The sequence below is a fragment of the Balaenoptera borealis genome (assembly GCF_965194805.1).
Source record: "Balaenoptera borealis genome assembly, chromosome: 14".
NCBI classification, from domain to species: Eukaryota; Metazoa; Chordata; class Mammalia; order Artiodactyla; family Balaenopteridae; genus Balaenoptera; species Balaenoptera borealis.
In genome coordinates, this window is record NC_138875.1 from 13,398,810 (window position 1) to 13,418,089 (window position 19,280).

The window sequence follows — 19,280 nt, forward strand, 5'->3', positions numbered from 1 at the left end:
ATTTCTTTCTACATTTGAAATCATTCCTCAGCACACAGATCTAGTGTCTCCTAGCTGAGGAAAACCCTCTATTGGCCATACATCAATTTTCATTTAAGAAAAGAACTTTTCTTGAGACTTAGCATTCTCCCAAAGAGCTGTACTCATCCCACTGTCTTTCCCTCCCTGACCTCCCATTTACTTTCGAGCAAGCACGTTCATGGGGCTTACCTCTCACTACTCTGTTGAAATTCCTCAGTAAGGTTAACAAGGACTTCAGTTTGCTGCCCTGCTCTTACTCCAGTCTTTAAGTGTATCTGATAAAGTTGACCACACCCTCCTTTCTTGAAACACTGATATTAATAATAATTTCTGTGTGTGAAATCTTGTCCTTTAGAATATTCTGCTAAACGTCTCCTTTTTAATTCATCAAATTTAGTTTGTTGTACTTTGTGTATTTGAAGTGATGACTTTTTCTTCAGGAGGGCTTGTGAGATAAGCAAGAGAAATATATATTGCAAGTGTTTAATTAATTTACCATTAGGAGAATCAGTATTCAGCTGAAACAATTATTTCCATATATAGCATATCAAAGGCCTTAAAGATGTTCATAGCCTTTGATTCAGTGACTGTACTTATAGGCAGTATCTTAAGCACATAATGTGAAATGTCTGAAAAATTAACATAAAAATTATAAATTTAGATTAATCACATCAATACTTTTAATAGTAAAAACCTGCTTAACAATATGGGGGTGATCAGGAAAATTAAAATGCACCCATAGAATAGAGTTATGGTAATGGTAAATGATGTGTAGGAAAAGGTGGGTTATTTTTTTAAATAACAGAAATATTAATGTATAATAAAGGAAAAGATCTATATAAAATTGTGAGCCTCTATAAAAATGTAGATAGGATAAAAATTGTAAGAAACTGTGAACAGATTTTTCTTTAGGTAGTAGAATTGTAGGTAATTTTTCTATATTTCCAAACTTACCACAGTGATTTTATTTTTATAATCAGATTGCTATTATTAAGAAGGGAGTTGCTATGTAGTCAAAGCTCATAAGGAAAATACATATTTATTCTGAGAGTGTTGCCTTAGATTGCAGAATAGCATCTACTCAGTAAGGGACTTTTATAATTTGTGGAATATCTTTGATATTTAGTTGACTCTTGATTCTCCCAAGAAAAAAGTGGTCCATAATTTGACCATTTTCTCTATTTTATTTTATTATATGCTTGACTTTGATAAGGTTTCTTCCCCAGTGTTTCAGTGTTTTTGCAGGATATTTTGCCACCCTTTCCTTTCATAATGTACTTCTTCAGGCCAGGAAGAATAAGATGTATCTGTAATTAAATTAACTCATCTTTAGTGTTTTTCAGCCAAGCGTCACTATGTGTAACTAATGCAGTTACATTACAAGAAGGACAAGTTAGAGTACTTTGCTGTTATTTGTAATCTGGGGAGAGATTCACCAACAAAAGCAAATTGTAGACTGGCTTGAAAAGCACTCCCATGGACTCCCATTGATTTAGGCAGTTAATGGTATATTTAAATGTGTTATTTAAATGTTTCACATTGCTTAGTTTTCCTTCCCTAAGTATTTGTAAGCTCATCAGATTTGTGACTGTGTCACTTTGGTGGTCTCTGTAGTTCCCCAGCACATAATTATGTGCTTAATACGTGCACAGAACATTTTTACTGAATGAATGAATGTAACCCTCTTCTTTTTTGTATTGGTTCAGGGAACTAAAATAAAGTGTTCCCTTAATGAGTGTATATCTTCTGAAGCAAAGATGAAATTTAACTACTTTTTCCTTCCCCTACTGAATGGACAAAATGCATGTTGTCTGCTCAACTTGGTGATAGTCAAGAGAAGCTAAAACTGTACTGAGCTGATAACCAAAAGTCAAAAAAAAAAAAAAAAAAAAGAAGCACAAATAGTTAAATAATGTTAAATTCTGAGAATATCAATGGTTGTCACATGGGTAACCAAGACCACCATGAGTTATATTTTCTATTTTATACAGGATTTGACTTGACTGAACCCTAACTCATTTTAGGACTCATTTAATTCTTTCTTTGTTTTTTGATCCTATGTTAGTTTTTATGAGCTTAGTATGCATTTAAGTTTATTATAAATAGTTTATTGGTGCTAATTACTTATGATACTTGAACTTTTCTTTTTGCTTCAGTGTACTTTATCATATATTTTATTTCTGTAATATCTCATTATTAAATAATGCTTGTTACCATCATAAATGAAGGTGAAGCTGTGTTATGTAATATTTTAAAATATACAATCTATATGTAGTCATCAAAATAAGTGAAAATATATATGATTGCACTAAGGCTTACCCAAATTTAATTTTGTTCCCTCTTTTCAGTTTTTCTTGAAGATTAGTTACATGGGATATGCTGCTGTACATTATTTTGGGATTGCTCATACATTTGGTGTTCTTCGCCTCCATCTTTGACATTTACTTTACATCTCCTTTGGTTCATGGAATGACTCCTCAGTTTACGCCATTGCCTCCCCCAGCGAAAAGATTAGTGCTGTTTGTTGCTGATGGCCTGCGAGCAGATAAACTTTATGAATTAGATGAAAATGGAAATTCTAGGGCACCATTTATTAGGTAAGCATGTCAACTGGTACAAAGACATCTCTGGAAAATGTTACACTAATACTGTTTATCTCACGTTGGGTAGAGGAGTGATGATGAGAAAGAGAATAGGGCACATATATATTGGCCTTTGCCATAGAGATTAGCAAGTTTATTTCCTTCTAGGAGTTATTTCTCATATTGTGGAAGTTGCTATCAGGTGAATCGAAATGAATGACCTTAGCTGCTTGGCCTAACTTGTCCTAATTTCTGAAACCTGGCTTACAACTCACTATATTGTCCTTTTCTTATTAATGACAAGCATATATATTAGTGAATTGCCAATTACAAAGGTGTTTAACTAGAAAATATAGACTTCAACTCAAAACACATCTTCTATAAAATATATGAAGCCCTTCCAAGTCTATATCACTACATAATGCAATTTTGGATTCTATTAAGTGGCTTTGAAAAGAAATATTTAATTTTTGGGGCTTAGGGGACTCCTGCAATCAACTGTTCTTTTTCTGATTCATAGCAAGCCCCTCAAAAGCCCTTCCTAATGCTGTTATAGAGAGATTAAAACTCAAATTCAAGTGGAAATTTATCTAAAATCGTCTGTCTTTCTCCTGCCCCTGTCATGATTTCTTTCTATCTCTTTACCCTATTTCAGTTTTCTTTATAGTACTACTTAGCATGTGCAACTTCCACTAAGTCTGGGACTTTGTTTTATATACCACTTTATCTCTAGTTCCTAGAACATATAGGCAATTAATAAATATTTGTTGACTGCTAGAAGAATGAATGAACCTGAATTCTATGTTGAATTTCCAGGAATAAATTTATGGTGCCTCAAAGAAATGCATAATATACTAAAGTATGCAAATAAATGAGCAACTCAGGGCAATAGGAAAATATGAGTAGGAAAATGAGATCAAGCCTGGGTTAAGTTCAGTACACAACAATGTGTAACATAAATTTCTATGAATAGTTTAAAAATTGGGGCGATATATTTGGTTGAATTTCTTAGTTGTCAAAGAAAGGAGAGAAATATAGTTCATTGCAAAATTAATAAGATATAAAATATACTGGTTGTTAAGGCAAAGGCAAGGCTTTCTGGTACCACTTGCTTCTCCTTGGGGTGTTACATAGAGGGCAAAGGGCTCACAGTTGATGTGCCTTGTGTTGTATGCCATTCTAGCTTCTTCTAAACCTTTTGTTTGAAAGGTTTTATTTGTTCCTCACTGTTTTTTAAAAAATACGATCTGATCAAAATGTTTTCAACAGAAGTATCCACATTTCTTTATACCTCTCTCTCTCTGTTGGAGTTCAGTTTCCATTACATAACTGAAGAAGTTAAAAAATATTTCTCCCTCAGCAGGTGGTTCAATGGTTTTTTAAGCCTTTTACTTTTTATGTATATATTTGACCAAAGTTGGTTTTATTATGAGGTGTCAATATTAAAAGTATCTAAACCAGCACTTTTAGATACTTTTCTACAGAACATTTTGAGAGTTGAAAGTTTATCTTGAAAGTTGTTACCAATGAATTAGTGTTTTATAACTTGTTGCTCTGCTGGCCTTTCACCTGCAACAGCATTACTGATAGTTTTGCATTTTCCCCCAAATTTTGCAAATCATTGTTAGACAACTTAAAGAATGTTGATACATTTTAGCAAAAGAAATTTTGGCCTGTTTTAATCTCAAATTTAGGAAGATAATTTAACCACCATCACACCTAATAAAATTTAACATTGACAGAATAATATTGTGTATATCAATGATTTCTTATGTAACATACCATTTCAATACTTTGTGGCTTTAAACAATAATGGTGTATTTTGTCTTGTGATCCTGTACAGTGGTTGAGTGGTTCTTTGTCTCACCTGGGCTTTCTTGTGCTACTGAATCCAGCTGGTGGGAGGGATAGGACTGGGCTCAAGTGGGATCAGAAAGATTCCTTTCCTTCTTAAATTTTGACTCATTCTTTTGACTGGATTCCTTCAGTAATAATCTTATTTTTCTAAAGCCTTAACAGAGCATTTGATCATAGTCTGTGTTAACTATTCATCTGTAACATCTTTTAGGAATATCATAATGCATGAAGGCAGCTGGGGGATATCTCACACACGTGTGCCAACTGAATCTCGGCCAGGCCATGTAGCCCTGATAGCAGGATTTTATGAAGACGTCAGTGCAGTTGCCAAAGGTATTGTCTATTTAGATGATTTTATCACATGAAAAATTTATTGCAAAAATATTGCTTCTTTAACAGTGAATCATGACACAAAGTGAAGTATGTTTTGAGATACTTTTTTTTTGGCCATGCTGCGTGGCATGTGGGATCTTAGTTCCCTGACCAGGGACCGAACCAACTCCCCCTGCAGTGGAAGCATGGAGTCTTAACCACTGGACCACCAGGGAAGTCCCTGTCTTGACATACTTTTGACAAGTATTTTAGCATGCCTAACTCACATAAACACACACTGGGATTGACTCAAGAATTAAGCTTTAGCTTTTTATCATCCTGTGCTATTGATAGAATATGATTGGACGAATTCATGGATTTCCTAGATCTTAACACTCGAAAGGTCAAAAGTGATTCTATATTTTAGTAAGAAGTAAATTATCTATTGTAAGCTTTTTAAAAAAAATTGTAATATAATACATGTAACAAAATCTGTTATTAGTTTTGCATTTGTTCTGCAATTAATCCTCATTGTTATTATTTGAAAAATACTTCTTTAGGGGTTATACTAATATTTCATCATGTATATATTACTTTTGTCATTGTTTGCTTTTTTTCTCAATTACCTGAAGGATGGAAGGAAAATCCTGTAGAATTTGATTCTCTTATTAATGAAACCAGGCACACATGGTGCTGGGGGAGCCCAGACATCTTGGCTATGTTTGCCAAAGGTAAAAGTCATTGATTATATTTCCTCAGCTATTAAATAGGCAGTAAATCAATATGGTAATTTAAAATATAGACTATATTTTATTGATCTTGAAATACATGTTTTTACATATTTAACATCTCTGAAATAAGGGTGTATATTACAATAGATAGACATGTCAGTTTGATTTTTTTCCTTCTTAGTTGTACTTGAAATGTTGAATTATACAGTTTTTAACACCTTGGATTCGATGAAATGGTATATGACTCTTAACATCTAACAGCTTTTTAATCTTGGGCAAGTTAGATAACTTCTCTGAATTTCAGTTTTCTTTTCTGTAAAATGTGATAATAATAATAATTTCTATCTTCTAGGTTTGTTTTGGGGATTAAATAAGATAATTCATGTGAAACATTTAGCAAAATGCTTATTATGATGATGATAACTCCTCATTGTGATGATGATGTAGATGTTTGGTTCATTTTACTTCGATAGATTATTACTAAGAAGTTAGTAGATAGTCACATAAAGATTTAAATGTTAAAATTTATATTTATAACTTCTATTTGCATATATTCAGGATCATGCCATTTGGATTTGTTGTATTTCTGTGCATGAATCTGCAAGTATTAGAACATCTCTTGATTAGAAAATTCATTTACATTATTTTCTAAAATCAGTTGGATTCCATTTGAATTTTGTAACATTAAATGCTTTTTAGTGAGAGCATTATGATCATTTCACCTAATGAAAAGGTTTACACTTAGTCAAGAATATAATATAATAATTGTAATTACTAAAGATTATTATACGTCTCAAAAGCAAAACAGATATTCAAAATTTTCTGTATGGTAGTCACAGAACATTATTATGTAGAGCAGGTCAAAAAACTCATACTGCTTGCCATTTATATACTCCCTTCTTTGGAAAGCAGTTAAGATTTTTGGGGGACTGGTGGTGGTGAGGATGGATTAAGTTGCTATGGCTACCAAACTTACCTCCCTATTTCTGACTACAGTTGATAGGACAGGACACCTGAATTGGAGATAATCGAATAAGAATGTTCCATTTCTTATGGCAACCCACAGACCCACTCAGATCTTTACGTAGAATGTGGGAAGTAGAATGGCTGAACAGTAGAATAGTGTCATTAGAGCTAAGCTGATATTATAAGAGATTTGTCATTATTTTGTTATATCTCTTACTTATGAGCTGTAAGAGCCTAACTCAGAAATTCACTAAGTTGATTAGATTCTTAACAAAATCCTACAGATGTGTAAGATTAATATATTTGTTGACCCTTTCAAACTATTTGGCAATAAGCAATATTTATTCTCTTATACTGAGAAAAATGCACATGTTTTATGAATAAAAGAATTGAAATATTTGAATTTTCTTCTTGGTTAGGGAATTTTGTAAAACAAACGATTTCATCTATTTTAGATTGTACCATCCTTAGATGCACAAATTCTTTGAATAGTTTAATCCTTACAGGGAGACAAACTTTGGTGTTTACTTTTGTGCTGTCGTGTATTCATTAGCACTGTGACTTTGGCAAGTTAATTAACTCACTTGTAGTGTATCTGTAAAATTGGAATATGTTACTGTGAGAACAAAAACAACAGCATATGTTATAGTATAAATTATGGTCCATGGCAGATCATTAAAAATTTTTTTCTCCAAATTTCCTTTTCAGGTGCTAGTGGAAACCATGTTTTTGCACATAATTATGACGCTTACAGTGAGGATTTTGGTGCCCAGGACGTAACAAAACTGGATACCTGGGTTTTTGATAATGTGAAGGTACGTGCTATTGAGTGGCTAATCTACAGCACACGTATTTGTACCTAATGTACTAGAAACTGATTTGTTAGTAAATGCATCTTAGTTTTTTTTTACTTGTATGAACTTGAAAGTTCTTTATTGTAGCATACTATTTTTAAAAGACTGGATTCTAGGAAATTACACATTCTACAATAACCAATTAATAGAATTTTAAAAAAAATAATTAGAAAAAGTTAACTCTGGGCTTCCCTGGTGGCGCAGTGGTTGAGAATCCGCCTGCCAATGCAGGGGACACGGGTTCAATCCCTGGTCTGGGAGGATCCCACATGCCGCGGAGCAGCTAGGCCCGTGCGCCACAACTACTGAGCCTGTGCTCAGGAGCTTGTGAGCCACAACTGCTGAGCCCGTGTGCCACAACTACTGAATCCCACGCGCCTAGAGCCCGTGCTCTGCAACGAGAGAGGCCACTGCAATGGGAAGCCCACGCACCGCAACGAAGAGTAGTTCCCACAGCTGGAGAAAGCCCGTGCGCAGCAACGAAAACCCAGTGCAGTCAAAAGTAAATAAATAAAATAAATAGATTTATTAAAAAAAAAAAAAGTTAACTCTTAAATTCCGTGTTTCTGACAGTAAAATGAGCCCTTGGTTGGATTTAGGAAACCTGCATTTCTTTCCTAGTTTGCTGAATCATCCTAGGTAAACCTTCTTGATCTTTCATTGACCATAGAACCAGTCTCTTACAAGTAGTGGGACCATGTGATTTGTGTGAAAGTCTTCTGAAAAATGCTGTTCAAATCTAATGCATTTGTTGTAACATAAAGTAGATGTTTAAAAAAATTTGTACTTTAAAGAAAAATTAGATAAGCAAAAACAAATTCACAAGTTAATCATAATAAAATATTTGAATTTCGTTAAGATATCGAGTTTTTTGGACTGTTTGTCAGTGACAATCATCACAGCTTTACCAGGAATCCAATAGAATTTATATTTTCAAAAATTGTGTGAAAATCTCAGCTGTGGATATGGGCTCACTCCTTTCTATCAATCTATTCCTTCTCATCTCCAAATTATAACTCATAATTCATCTGTTGTAAGAAGCATTCATTGATTGACCCTTAATGATTCTTCCTTTTAGCAGTAGTGTCTTTGGACTGACATTGCAGACTTCTCCATAATGTAGTCATTTTTATTGTTTGTTTGTAAACAGTCAGTATGTGTCTGCATTTTTCTTTGTATTTACTTATCAGGAATTAAGTGCTCAATGTGTTCTTTGATAAACCCTATTTCTTTTATCAGAATATTTTTCCTTGAAGCTTTCTTTTTTCATTTAACATATGCTTTTGTCAAAAGGGAAAACCTTCAAGTTAAATAAAATCTCTTCAAAAAAATAATTAGCAATTTATTTTGCTATCACTTCTTAATATAATTGACTTATATTAGTATCTGCTTAAAGGCCTTTGGCTTCTAATTTCATAAACATAGCCAAAAATGTTCCAAAATCATGGATTTGATTCCTTGTGGTTAGGCAGATATTGCTAATGACTGGCCTGATTTTATGCCTTTTTTACTTTACTTCAACGCTGCTAGTTGGTGATATGATAGTGACCAGAAAAAAAATTTGCCTACAACTTCATAAGATATGATAGAGACATGTACATTAATCAAGTAATAACAAAAATATGAAATCATCAACAATGGTAAGTGGTGTGAAGGAAAAATGCAGGGACTAAGAATATATCTTTAGAAAATTCTGATCTAAACTAAACAGTTAGAGGAAGACTTTCCTGAGAGTTCTGAGATAGTCTCTGGAGAAGTATAGGAGACAAAGAAATGGATGGATCTGGATTGCATATAGAGAAGAGTATTTCAGGCCAACAGCGTTATGTAAACTTGGGCCCTGAAAGGAGAGCCAGCATAATGGATTTGGGGAACTGAAAAAAGGGGAGGTTAGCATGTCAGGAACACTTACTAGAGCACAGTCTGAGATCAGCCTAGAGAGGGAGTCAGGGGTCCAACCTGGACTTTGTGCCCTGGCCAGAGACTCATGCTTAATTCTAGTCAAACGGTTTACAAATATATGCCAATTTCTACTCACTTTTTTAAAAATTGTGGTAAAATATCTATAGCCATCTCCTCTATTAGGTCTTCCATGACTTCCCTTTGCTTTACCCCACTTCCAGTTTGCCTTAGAGAACCCTCTTCTACATTCCCTTAATACCTCTATCTTAGTACTTTATTATGCTATGCTGTAATTTTTGATACATTGGCAACAATTTCAATCCTATGGGAAAAGAATCTAAAAAAGAATGGAAAAAAAAAAGATGTGTGAGGACTGACTGTTCCAATACATCCCAGAGGATTAAAAGGAACTCTGCTTTCATTTAAGCTTACAACTGCCTATATTATAAGCCATTGGATCTAACAAGCATTTCTGTACTGTTCATGCAAAAAGGAGGGGATTTAAAAACAAAACAAAACAACAAACAAAAAAACCCAAACAATTTCAATCCTATATACATCTTGTGGCAGAGATACTGTCTTTTTCACATTGTTAAATCTAAATTCCTATCATGGAATTGTCTGGTACATAGATACATGATTAATTTAGATTAAATTCAACTCTGTAATAGAAAAAAAAATATTGCTTAGAAGTTCTGTCTCAATAAAAGATAATGCCAGAAGTAGGCAGCCCAAGATTGATGCAGTCCAAGATTGCCATAGTGGTTCCACAATGTCATTAAGACCCAGTCTCCTAAGTTTCTCTTCTACCCTCAGAGCATGGTTTTAGTACAAGTACTTTGTGTTGGTAGGTCCTGAGGACAAATTTAAACAAAATAGGATAATTTAATTTTATAGTTATGTATAAATTTAATTAAATGTTTTCATTGGAATTACTTTTTAAATAAAATAAATGAACTAAAATTTTTAACTGATTTGTTACATATAGGAATTCTTTCATGCTGCCAGAAACAACCAATCTTTGTTTTCTAAACTAAATGAAGACAAAATAGTTTTTTTCTTACATTTACTAGGAATAGATACAAATGGACATGCTCACCGACCATCGTCAAGGTAATTTAAATGCTGTGTTTAATTTCATGGTTTTGAGGGAAACACCTGTTTGAATTTTTAAAATATTATTATAATGTTTTCTTTGTAATGATCACAACAGATCATTATATTTTAAATAACTCTAAAGTAGAATAAGTTCTCATTTATATGAGATGTAGTATGATATAGTGGCTAAAATCACATATGCTGTGACCACACTGCACATTAATATAAGTAAAATATATCCTGTATGTGTATTGCATATTCTTCATTTATCAGGTCAGAGAGAAAAAACTTATATTTTAGAAGTATTTTAGTAAATTTTGAAATAAAAAGCATTTTTATGGTGTTAATATTTATATCACAAAAAGACGTAATTAGCTGTTCCTTATGTTCCATTTAATCAGTGCTGTATGTAGCAGATAATAGTATAAAGTTTTGTATATGATGTTTCAGTAGTACTCCTTATATTAAAAGAGCGACTATTTTTCTCACTTTTGCAGACCATAAGAAAGGAAGAATTCATGTTATACTTTTATTCTTCATTTTGAATTTGATTTAGATTAGTCTAACTAACTGTAAAGCCTATTGGTTAGCTGCCAGTAATGAATACCTCATGCTTCCCTTCTTTAACACAATGCATTGTCTTAAGTGATAGAACTTATACCAAACCATCCTTGTTCAACTGTATGGAAAGCTTAAATATAGTTTGTTCAAAACATATTATATTATAGTGTTTTATATCACAAACACTCTAAGGGATGGAAATATTCTATAGTTGAAACAGTGATGCTTACCTATTACTAATGTGGAAAGAGCAATATAGTTTACATTATGAGAGGCATGAGCTTAAAAGCCATCATTGTTGCATTTGAGACTTAAAATGTATTCCTTAAAATCTATTTGCTAATCAATATCTTTTTAAAAATCATTTTTGAAAATGATTCCAGATTTTTTTACTTCTTTAAGAGGAGAAGAAAATTACTTTTAACACTCTAAAGAGCTCTGATTTAAAAAAATATTAAAGATGAGATCTAAAAGTACTTCAAGGTACTGACTTTATAAGTTCATGTTGAATAAATTTGATTTTCCCAAATTAATGTAATTAATATAATTTAATTTTCTCTTCTCTTTTTAAACAGGGAATATTTAAACAATATTAAAATAGTTGATGAGGGATTGAAAGAAATTGTGTCTACTCTTAAAGATTTTTACGGAAGTGATGGGAAAACAGCATTTATCTTTACTGCTGACCATGGAATGACAGACTGGGGTTAGTCTGTTTCTAAGTGATATATACTTTACGATTAAAGTAGTGGTAAATGTGGCTTGCAAATATCTTGTAATGTTGAAGAGGATTAGATATCTTAGTATATGCAAACTGTCTAGCACATAATAGCATGCATAAAATGTTAGTGTATAAAAGACTTATCTTATATAATCTTTCTTCTAACTATGAAAGGAATATACTCTCATTTAACATGAGAAATTAGAGAAAAGTGTGGTAAAGAAAACAAAAAATACTGATTATTTATCCACCTAGAATTAACTGTATGTGATGGCAGAGGGGGTGAGTTTAAGGTAGTATTACTGAGGGTACTACTAGATGAGCCTAGCCCCCCTGTGAGATTCCCAAGGCAAACACAGTGTGTGCACAGAGAACAAAATAAGGCAAAGCTGAGGTTTGGGTCACCAAATCACAATGTAGAATTCTTGTGAGCCGGTTCCACTTTATAAAGGGCTTTTGGCTATACCGGCCAGAGTGGCCTGGAAGAAAAGCATATAGAGACTTTGCTATCCTCTTCAGAGCAGACCTGGCCTCAAACTTGGGTGGTTACTCCCCAAAGGAGCTTTCCCTGTTCTTTCTGCCTTTGGTGCTACTCTGGTGGCATCTCCTCCAAGTCTTATTATTATTCTTATTCTTCTTTCAACCAGTCACTCAACGGATGTTCTGCTTTTTGTTTTTGCCTGTTTGTTGTTGATGCTCTGACTTGCTTTGGGAATATTTAAAAACGAATTGTTACATAGAGATGCAAACATTTGGGAGTATGGTGGCTAGAATTAGCTATATAGAGATCAACTCTTTAAGTATTAAAAAATATTTAGGTGTAAGTTAATTCTTATATATTGATACTTGTCTTATTACTCTTTGTGTCTCATTTGTAGGTTCCCATGGAGCTGGTCATCCTTTAGAGACTTGTACTCCTTTTGTCACTTGGGGAGCTGGAATCAAGTATCCTCAAAAAGTGTTAGCTCAGAAATTTGATGATACATATTTGCAAGGTATGAACATTTATCTTTATTGTTTTTATAAATGTGACATTTTAAAATAAAACCAAAGTTTAACTTAAAAAAATTACTTTTCAAGTTATAGCTTTCATTTTGATATTTGTGTCATTACTATTTCTATGTATTACTTTTGTATAGTTCATATTATTTGGTTTATAATATTCAGCTTGAAATATAATTGTTAGTTATTTGCCTTGTAAAAGTTCAAGTATAAGTTTTAATATTTTTTTTTCACAAACCTTATTCCAAGACTTAGATTAAACCCTTGGCTTAGATCTTACCTGCAAAGACTATCAATTAGATAAATCACACATATGTCACAATTGATATTTCAAAACCAGACAGATTTTGCCCTGTCTCTAGTACTTTTGAAGGCTCTCTCTGTTGCCCAAGCCTCCCTTGCGTCTCAATCCATGACGAAAAGGAATTCCTTTTTCTTGGAGCTCTGGTTATTTTGTAAGGTAAGGGTATTTTAGCATTTCAAAGCTTTTACTAATTGGACAAAATAAATTCCTCTCAAATGCCTTTCTCTGGATTAGTTGTGTCAGACTCATTCAAAGCACTTGTTAAGAATACAGATTAAAAAAAAAAAGTTACAGATTTCCAGACCTTGTCTGTAGGTATTTTGATTCCATGAGTCTGGGTAAGGCCTAGAAATGTTCCTTTTAAAACCTTCTCCAGGGATGTGGACTCCCAGCTGTATTAGGTATTTCTACCATAGAAGACTTTTTGGTTTGTATAATAAAATTTTCCTACACACTTTCTTTCTTTTTTTTTTTTTGTTTATTTTTTATTGAGAGATGTAATTCTCATACCATCAAATTCATGTTTTAAAAGTGTATGATTAAATTTTTTTAGTATATTCACAAGATTATGCAGTCGCCTCTACTGTCTAATTACAAAACATTTAATTGCCACCCCTCCTCCCCAAATCCCTTCCCATTAGCAGTCACCCCTTACTTCTCTCTCCATTGTGTGTCTATGCCATATTTCATTGTCATCTTATGGACATTTAGGTCATTTCCACATTTGGGCTGTTATGATAATGATGCAATGAACATTTGTGTAAAAGTTTTTGAGTGCATATGTGTTTTTATTTCTCTTGGGCAGGTACCTAGGAGTGGAATTAACGGGTCATGTGTTCCTCTATGTTTTATTTTTTGCAAACTGCCAAACTGTTTTCCAAAGCAGCTGCACCATTTTATATTCTTATGCTCTGTGTTAAATGGATTAGATTGAATCTAAATAGAAGCTAGGTTAAATAGTATGTTTGTATTGAATACTTAGGAGACAGAACTTTCTTTTGGCAGTTGATTTCTCAGTGACTTAACGTTTTAGAATTATATGACTTCAAGAATCATTACTGCAAGAATGTATTTTTTCTTATATGGATATTTGGTATCATAAGTTACAGAGAAAGGGAATGTTTGTGTTTTTCCTCATCAGGTGATTAGTCTGAATTTTTAGTAGCTGACTGGTAGAATTAGGATCATATTTTTAAACTTTATTAGCTTATTAAAGGAAATTTCATCATAAAAATGCCTTAGAACCCTTTGGGTAATATATCTTAAAGTCAAAAACAAAGTCTTAAAATCAAGACATGGCCTCATAATCATTTGTTTTGATTACTGTTTATTGAAATTTCTGAATTTATATGTAGAAAGATAGGGGAGTGAGGCAGTTTTCATAGTAACTCACTATACTACTTTCACATTTGGGATTAGTGACGGTAGGAGCATCAGAGCTAAAAAATTTCAAATATTTTGCAAGCAACTCTCATTACAGAAAAAAGAAAAGCTTAGATTGACTAACGGGCTATCGGTTGCCTTAATAACTCCCTGGAGCAGGACTGTCATTAGTTGCAGTCACGCTGACAGTTGTTATCATTGTGCCTTTTACTTCCATCTTTCCTTCCTTAGCCTTTGGATGTTTTGAAACCATTATCTCCAAATTATTTCCAAATTAATAAACTATCACAGAAAATATCAAATATTTACTTTTCAGTTATTCTTTTAAAATTCTAGTTTAAAAAATTTACAGCTCTTCCTTCTTAAGCACGCTTTTTGTTCATACTTGGCTTAAAATGAACTTTACCAATACTTTCTTTTTCCACTGACCACTTATAATAATAAAATGATTTATTTTTTTAAAGAATTCTTAACATCAGCTCTGGTGTTTATTTGTATCTTTCAGAATGGAAATTGGAGAACTGGAAGAGACAAGATGTCAATCAGGTATTCATTAAATTTAATCATGTTCAGATTTAATTTCATCTATAAGAAGTTTAGACCAAAAAACTCTGGAAAAAAAGTATATTAATAATGATAAAAGATGATAAAAATTTTTCTAAAACATTTCAGTTACCAAGGGAAATCCTGTTAAATGAGAATATCTTAACCCCAAGTAATCTTCCTTTTGGCAAAATAAAAAAAGCAGCCGCAAATAAAAGTGAAAGGAGAAGATGCCCTCCCTCCAAATAACACTGGCTAATTAAAGAATTATTATGCAAATTAAAATTTACATGCCTGTTACATTTCTGTGATTTCTTGTCATGGTTGCCTTGCTTAGTTGCTTTAAGCACAGATCTAATAAAACCCCATTATAGGTTTCTCTCCTGTTAGTGTGTCAGTGTACCATTTCTTTTTTATTAACACCCATTTTATCTTTAATTCTACCCAGAGTTTTTACAAATGCAATGGAGAAAAAGTGACAAGAGTATATAGATTACTCAGCTAGAAACCTTACATTATAGGAAAATGAGTGGCCAACCTAATCAAGTTAGACCAGTAACATTATCTGTAAATATGAAGCACAGATTTTTCTTGTTGAAGATATGCTGTGTAGACAGCCATCTTTACTATTTGTGGAAGGCATGGCATCATTGGTATGTGGCCTCCAAAATGGCGGGAATACCTTACTTTTCCAGGTCACCTCACAAGCTGACATTCCTTACTGTGGTGGATAAACCAAGGTCTAGGGTCTTATTTTCAGGCTCACGGTTATAGAAGCCTGTTCTTTCTCAGCATATTAAGAATGGTCTCTTCGCTCAGGATGGATGCTTATTATCCAAGTGACAATGTATAGAATCAGATAGCAGTCTATTAATTTGCAATAAAAATCACTGTCAAAGGGATAGGAATAACTTGAAGTCCATAAAACAAGAACATGTTTTTTATATAGACTGGATCATAATCAAAAACAATATAGATTCAGCTACTGCTCTCTGAATACTGCTTCAGATCTACATTAGATGAGAATTCTTTATTCGTTCCTTCTGCCAACACTGTTGTGTGTCTGCAGTATGTTTAAACATCGTGCAAACATTAACATTAAAATATTGAAACATTAACACATTAACATTAAACTTTGTGTAAGGGATATAATGGTGAATAAAAGCTGACACACTCCCTACCCTAGGAAGCTTATAGTTTAGGAATAAGATAAATTTTATTTGTATTTATCATACAAATAAACATAAAATTATAGCCGTGATAAGTACAACAAAAGAGGCCTGTGAAGCCATCAGAGTACAAAGCAGATATATCTCATAGGCTGTGTGGTCGGCAAAGGCTTCCTCAGAAATTGAGGCTTGATCTGAGATTGAAGAATGAGAAGCAGTTGCCCGGCCAAGGCAGGAGGAAGGGAGCTTTTCAGGCAAAGGAGCAGCATGTGCCCGGAGCTCTGGCAGAGGGTACGTGGCATTTTAAAGGATCTTGAAGAAAGCGGGTGTACAGAGCAACAGACCGTGGTTTGATGTGAAGCAGAATAAGGTAGACACTGGACCACACAGGGCCTCATGGGCCCTATGGAGTTAATCCTAAAGCTTGAGGAAGCCTTTGAAGTGCTCAAAGCCTGGGGAGTGACATGATCTGATTTTCTGTGAAAGGATTCCTCTGGCTGCAGCATGGAGACTAGATCAGAGGAGGCCAATGGTGGATTCTGGGGGAAGGAGAGGAAGCGATTAGGTGGCCAATGGGGTTTTCAGTGTTCTATGAGATGGTAAAGAGAGTCTAGATGGTAAAAAGTAAGACTGAGAGCCTGGGACCAAACTCCAATTTTAAATGGGGGCTAGAGAAGGTATCTGGAAAGAAGCCACAATGAGATTGGAGACACTCAGTAGAGCGATGTTACAGAGGCCCAGGAGGGGGTGGTCCACACAGCACTGCCAAGAGGTCACGTAATTATAATCATCACACAGCATTTGTAGCCACCGGTTAGTGCAGGACTATTGTGCGCCAGGTACTTTATAAATTTAGTCTCATTTGATCCTGCCATAACTCTGTAAGGGAGAAACTTTTATTTCTTTTTTAACTGATAAGGAAACTGAAGCATTGGAGAGGTTAAATAACCTGCCCAAGGTCTCAGAGATCATAAGCAAGTGTTTGAAACTGGGTATTCTGACAGCCAAGTATTTTACTCCCTGAAAAATTGTATGGACTAAAATAAAAGCAATCAATTAGTTGTAGAAAAATGGAGGTTATTAGCTCTATAGGAAGAGCGGTCTACAGGATGATAAAGAGTCAAAACAAGTTAGAGTGGCCTGGGGAGTGATGAGGAGGTGAGGCCATGGGGACAGAAAGCACGAACAACTCTTCTGGGGAACTGGACTTGAAGGGAGCTCTCCAGAACGATATTTGAGGTCTTTTGTCCAAAGAGCCTCTTATCTGGTTTGTATCTTTTCTGGACTTCACTGGCTGGCAAACCAACCTCCTTCTGATACATACTGTCTTTAATTTATATATATATATATTTCTTTAGTTAAAGTCTATTTTTGCTATTTATTTTCTATTTAAAGCATCTTTCTCATAATACTCAAAAACTGTTGCATAAAGTGGTCAAGTTTTTAACATCTAGAATAAGTAACTTTTTGTTTTATGTGTTTTACATTTGGGGCTCCTAGTGGTTTCTTGTCAAATTTAAGTTTTCATAAGTTCACGTACCTCTAGCAAATGACATTTTTTAGAGATCAGTACCTACTATGTATTAAATAAATGTTTGAAGGTAATGGATTATAATGAATATCATGGTTATTTTTCAAACTACAGTGATGTTAATTAGATTATTTACTTTCCTTGTTGATCTCTGTCGACTTCTTAGATTTGAACTTCTTCTGTTTGTAGGCTGATGTTGCACCACTGATGGCTGCTCTTATTGGAGTTCCCTTCCCTCTTAATTCAGTGGTAAAGAATACAATTTTCTTAACAACTCTCAGAATTAAAAAAAATTATTGTACAGTAAAATTTACTTTTTTTGTGTTTCTGAATTATCTTTGATTACATTTAAAACTTTTTTCCTTTATATTTCTTTCTAAAGATGTAACACCTCATAATTATGTATGAAATACAACATGGAGCACAAGCCTAATAGCTTTTCTTAAAAAAATTTGTATTTTCTAAAATGTAAATAGATTTATATCTCTGTATTTTAGTTACATGATGAAAATATATAAGTAGTTTTTTATTGTAAGCAGCAGAAACTGAATCCATTTAAAGGAAATTTATTAAAAAGATATTGCTGGTTTGCTAAATCAAAGGGGTCCTCAAAAGCCAGACTGGGAAATGAACAGGAACCAAGAGTGCTCCAGAGACTCAGGAGAAAGAAGCTCACCGTGGTCCCATGGCAGGGCCAGTCTGCAAGGTCACCGGCACTAGGGGAGAGTAGCATTACACCTGTTGTACTCTCTGTTCCTTGACTCTCAAGTGTCCAATTCCAGTGCTTACCATTTGAGTGGTCTGGCCTCAGTTATTTGTCTACACTTCAGTGAGGGAAGGCTGGGGGGCGCTCATTAGAGACCTACTATGCTCTACCTGATATCTCAACTTAGAATGGTAATGCTGTTAAGAATGGGAACTGGATGCTGAAAAGCTAAAAGCAAACAAAATCCATTCCCATCAGCCATTCTTCCTAGCCCTTCAAATCAAACTTAAAAAAAATAATGTCATCTACCTCAGAACTCTGATATGACCCCTATAGTCATAAGTGTGTGTGTACGTCTGTCACTGAAACCAAAGTTTCACAAAACAATCCTTACCATTACTATGCATAGTAGTATAGTCCTATTTTTCTTATTATGTCTTTTTTTTCTTTTTACGTGAGCTGGCTGTGGCCCACCATAGTAATTTTTTGTGTGTGCAGAGCACCTTTAGTTCACTGCCTGCCACACAGTAATCTCTCAATAAATGTTAGGTTTTATTGAACTTAATTCATCTCTTTTGCTTTATTTACTTTATTATATCTACTTTGTAAGAAAAAATAATAGAACATTTTTTAGTTATGGTTTTTAAAAAGATTTTTTGTTTAATTTTTCCAATAATTTGTCCATATGTCATCTCTGTTGCTTCCTTTGTAAGTCTGTTTTGTTTTATAAGAATATTTTGAGCTTTGTTAGTTGTAATATTAAATCAGTGTCTATTATTTACAGGGAACCCTTCCTGTGGATATACTTAACAGCACTGATCTCTTCAAAGCAGAGAGCATGTTTACAAATGCAGTACAGATTCTTGAACAGTTCAAGGTAAAACAAGACCACACACAAAAATGGATGCTATTACAATTTAAAAATTGCATATATTAAGTGAAAATATTTGATTTTGCATTTTAAGAAATGATTTTCTATAATTTATTATCTTTAAATTTTGTGTGTTTAACTAGTGTCCTAAAGTTTCACATATCTG

At 33.6% G+C, this 19,280-nt stretch overlaps 1 protein-coding gene across 3 annotated transcripts in view; it reads left to right on the forward strand.

Moving 5' to 3' along the window:
- Nucleotides 1–19,280, forward strand: part of PIGN (phosphatidylinositol glycan anchor biosynthesis class N) — a 122,841-nt gene that overhangs the window by 7,491 nt on the left and 96,070 nt on the right. For all 3 annotated transcript variants that reach the window (XM_082352980.1, XM_082352979.1, XM_082352981.1), the window contains exons 3-12: nucleotides 2,370–2,618; nucleotides 4,672–4,793; nucleotides 5,405–5,503; nucleotides 7,178–7,284; nucleotides 10,214–10,338; nucleotides 11,460–11,590; nucleotides 12,484–12,600; nucleotides 14,800–14,840; nucleotides 17,727–17,786; nucleotides 19,028–19,120. In XM_082352980.1, coding sequence (XP_082209106.1) covers nucleotides 2,398–2,618; nucleotides 4,672–4,793; nucleotides 5,405–5,503; nucleotides 7,178–7,284; nucleotides 10,214–10,338; nucleotides 11,460–11,590; nucleotides 12,484–12,600; nucleotides 14,800–14,840; nucleotides 17,727–17,786; nucleotides 19,028–19,120 — 1,116 coding nt within the window. In that variant the 5' untranslated portion in view covers nucleotides 2,370–2,397. The remainder of the gene's footprint in view (nucleotides 1–2,369; nucleotides 2,619–4,671; nucleotides 4,794–5,404; nucleotides 5,504–7,177; nucleotides 7,285–10,213; nucleotides 10,339–11,459; nucleotides 11,591–12,483; nucleotides 12,601–14,799; nucleotides 14,841–17,726; nucleotides 17,787–19,027; nucleotides 19,121–19,280) is intronic.